This window comes from Gracilinanus agilis, unplaced genomic scaffold (genome assembly GCF_016433145.1).
Source record: "Gracilinanus agilis isolate LMUSP501 unplaced genomic scaffold, AgileGrace unplaced_scaffold55244, whole genome shotgun sequence".
Taxonomy (NCBI): Eukaryota; Metazoa; Chordata; class Mammalia; order Didelphimorphia; family Didelphidae; genus Gracilinanus; species Gracilinanus agilis.
Window position 1 is genome coordinate 1 of NW_025390515.1, and position 3,876 is coordinate 3,876.

Below are 3,876 nucleotides of genomic sequence, written 5' to 3' on the forward strand. Positions count from 1 at the left end.
AAGGAAGGGAGAAAGAAAGGAAGGGAGAAAGAAGAAAGGAATAAGAGAAAAAGGAAGTGAGAGGGAAAGAAAGAGAAGAGAGAAAGAGAAGTGAAGAAAGAAAGGAGGGAAGGAAGAGATAGAAAGAAATGTTAAATATTAAAAACAAAATCAAAAATAGAAGAAAATGTGAGGTTTCTCAAAGCAAAAACAATTAACCTGGAAAACAGATTGAGGAGAGATAATTAAGAATCAATCAAACTAGCCATGACAAAAAGAAAAGAGCCTAGACATTATGTTTCTAGAAATCACAAAAGAAAACCGAAAGTATTCTTAGAACCAAAGGGCAGAGACAGGTGGATGATTCAGTGAATAGAGTGCCAGGTCTGGAGAAGGAAGGTCCTGGATTCCAACCTGGCCTCAGACACTTCTTCCTAGCTATGTGACCCTGGACAAGTCACTTATCCCCCAATGCCTAGCCCTTCAGGCTTCTCTGCCTTGGAACCAATATATGGCATTGATTCTAAGATGAGGGATAAGGGTTTAAAAAAGAAAAAGAAAAGAAAAAAACCAGAGGACAAAATAGAAATGGAAAGAATCCACTGTTTATCTCCTGAAAGAAGCCCCCGGATGAAAGCTCCTAGCAATATTATAGCCAAACTTCAGAGCTCCCAGGTCAAAGAAAAGTAAGAAAAGAAAGAAGGAATTAGAGTACTGAGAAGTCACAGAATCACGAAAGATTTAGCACCCACCACTCTATAGGAGGGGAGAGCTTGGAATATAACCAACCAGATGTGAACGCGGGTTGTCTCCAGAGGTAGCTTGGCTTCCATTCTCCCAGTGGGCTTTGTCAGCTCTTTCTCCTCCTGTCCAGACCCACATGGACCATGGATGGTGGAGGAATGGAGCTGGTGAAGACCCATGCTTTCTCCCTAACAGTCCCCAATCCCTGCCACAAGGGGGTGCTGATGAGCACCCCAAGTCTGCCATCTAGTCCCATCTACTCCACCTCAATGTGATTTGGGGCACTTAACTGACAGGGGCCTGGTTCTTCACCTGTAAAAAGAGAAGGTTGGACCAAATGGTGCCGGAGGTGCTTTTGTCAATTATTCTCATCCTCTCCCGGGGACGGTCACCGGGCCAGGATCTGGGAACTCTAGTCTGGTGGAGAAAGCCCAGAGACTCGGGCTGAGGACTAGAGGAGTAAGATGGGAAGCTCCCAGGCGTGCGCAGTCCCTCCACTGATACAGATCGACTCCTCTCCCCCTGACAATTCCCCAGAGCGCTGCGAGCGGAGGTCATTCTCCCAGGGTCCCGTGGCCAGTGTTGGGAGGAGTTTAAACCCAAGTCTCTCCTGCCTCTGAGGCCAGTCTATCCCTCATGTTACACTTCTCGGTGGTTCAAATCCTTCCTTTGATTTAAAAAAAAAAAATTGAGCAGTGTGATCTTTTCTTTTTTCAAGCTTTACCTTGTCTTAAATCAATATAAAGTATCAGCTCCAAGGCAGAAGAGAGGTAAGGCCTAGGCAGAGGGAGTTAAGTGACTTGTGCAGGGTCACACAACTACGAAGAGTCTGAGGCCACATTTGAACCCAGGACCGCCCACATCACCATCCCCTGAGCCACTCTGCTGCCCTGAGCTGTATGATCTCCAACAATCTCTCCGAGCTTCAGCTTTGTCTTCTATAAAACGGGGGGGATGGGGAAGGCTCTAGCAGGGGGTGTCTGAGGCAATAGTAACCCCCAGCATTTATAGTTTACAAATATCTCATTTGATCCTCACAAGGGAGGTACCATTTTACAGCTGAGGAAACTGAGGCAGAGGCTAAGTGGCCTGCCCAGAGGCACACAGCTCCTAAGTGCCGGGGGCTTCCCACCTGTGAGTCGATAGCCCGTGGTAAGCTCCCCCTCCATCTTGTCCCCCGCAGGCCGGCAGGGGCACCGGAGGCTCCCATCATCGTGGTGGGCAACAAGCGGGACCAGCAGCGACAGCGCTTCAGCCCACGGAGGGCCCTAGCTGTGCTGGTCAAGAAGAGCTGGAAGTGCGGCTACATGGAGTGCTCGGCCAAGTACAACTGGCACGTGGTCCTGCTCTTCAAGGAGCTGCTGAGCAGCGTCCTAGCCAGGGGCTGCAAGCACAGCCACCCGGCCATCCGCCTGCAGGGCGCCCTGCACCCCAACCGCTGCAGCCTCATGTGACCTTCCCAGGACAGGGAAGCCCCATCTGGATGCACCTTCTGCCCGGAGCCGGGGAGGGGGATGCTGGGGGCCAGCCGCAGCTGAGGCAGAAGGACCCCAGCACCGGGGCTTGGGGGGGTGACCCCGCGTGTGTCCCCAAGGGCTAGTCTTTCCCGCTCAGGGCCAAAGCTGACAGAATAAAGGAGAGAAGGAATCTCTGGGGTGGGATGGACCAGGGACCGTGGCTCGGGCCAGAAGGAATGACCGCTGTGGACGGTGTGGGCTCGAGTCCCTCCTCTTCCTTGGCCGAGTCACGAAGCCGGCGGCCGTCGAATCCAAGCCATATAAGAAACAACGCGGACGAGGAGCCCTCACGGGAGCACCCCCGAGCAGTAACCCCCAGCCTTTGCCTGAAGCCCCCCCGGATGGGCACGGCTCTGACGAGAGAGCATCTCCTGCAATAGAACCTAAACTTGCCTCTCTGCACCCTCGGAGGCCCCCCAGGAGGAGGCCGAGCCTTCTGGCCCTCAACGGCCCTTTGGGGGGCTCTTGTGTGACCGCCGTCCGCTAAGCCTGCCCGGCTTCCTCGGTAACCCCCGGATGACACGGGCTCGAAGCCCTTCTCTGGATGCCGTCCAGCTAACAGTGGCCTTCCTGACGACAACCAAACAGTGTCCCATTCCCCCGGCTGAGCCTCAGTTTCCCCGACTGTAGAATGAAGGGGGTTCCCTCCAGCTTAAAGGCAGCGCTGACCGAGCTGGGGCCCTTCCCCTCGGGAGAGCCTGGCAAGCGGCGCCGCCGGGCAGCCCAGGACCCCCGAGAGGGCGCTCCGAAGCTGGCCGGCTCAGGCGCGATGACCAGGGGGCCCCACGTGGACGCTGCTGCCCTCGCATGCCACCCCTCGCATGCCTGCCTTGGATCCTGCCCCGTCCCGCCTGCGGCCGGCCTCAGCCCAGGGCGGGAGAAGGGCTCCGGGTGCCCCGCCACCCCTCCAATAAACACGCCGAGGGCAATGGACATTAGTTTACTCTCTTCAGCTCAGAATCTCTCGGGGCCAGGGAGGGTCACAGAGCAGGGACTGGGGGGCGGCGGGGGCTCGGGGGGTCTTCGGCGGGGCCTGGCCTGGGCTCTCTCTCTCTCTCTCTTCTCTCACACACACACACTCTCAATATATTAGATTTAAATAGATCTGCTTTGCCCACTTATACAGTACAGAGGAGGGATGGGGCGGGGGGCAGGGGGCCACCCAGACCACCTGCTCCCCACGTCCCCAGCCGTAAACGCGAGAAGTCAGCCGCAGGCTCCGCTCCAGGCTTTCCCTGACGTTGGTCCCTGGACTCGGGGAGCGGAAGTCCGACGGGCCCGACGGACCTGGTTAGAACTAAGGCCACAGAGGAAGGAAGAAGGGGGTGGGGGGCGAACACAAGGGAGGGGCCCAACGGTGCCCCCCCAGCCCTAGTCTCCGAGGTCGGGGGCCCCCCGCCGGAGCGGCACGGTCCGGGTCACATCCAGGCGCCCCCTTCCTGCCTGCTCTCGCCCCCCGGCCCCTGGGCCAGGGGCTCCGGGAAGCCCGAGAGGGCCGCGAACGCCTGGCAGGGCCTCTGCTCGGCCGAAGGCCTCCGGGGGGCCCGCGGGGTGGGGATGCGGGACGGCTTCCTGGCCGGCTGGTTGTCCGCTCGAGGACGGGCGCAGGGCCTCGGCGGCTCCGCGGCGGGGGGGG

At 57.5% G+C, this 3,876-nt stretch overlaps 1 protein-coding gene across 1 annotated transcript; it reads left to right on the plus strand.

Annotated features, from left to right (window-relative positions):
* Positions 1–853: 853 nt before the first annotated feature.
* Positions 854–2,177, plus strand: LOC123256005 (ras-like protein family member 10A; the record flags this gene model as incomplete). Its single annotated transcript, XM_044684701.1, has 2 exons — positions 854–994; positions 1,907–2,177. Coding segments are annotated over 2 exons (412 nt in total), but the record flags the coding sequence as incomplete, so codon positions are not given.
* Between the last annotated feature and the right edge of the window lie 1,699 nt (positions 2,178–3,876).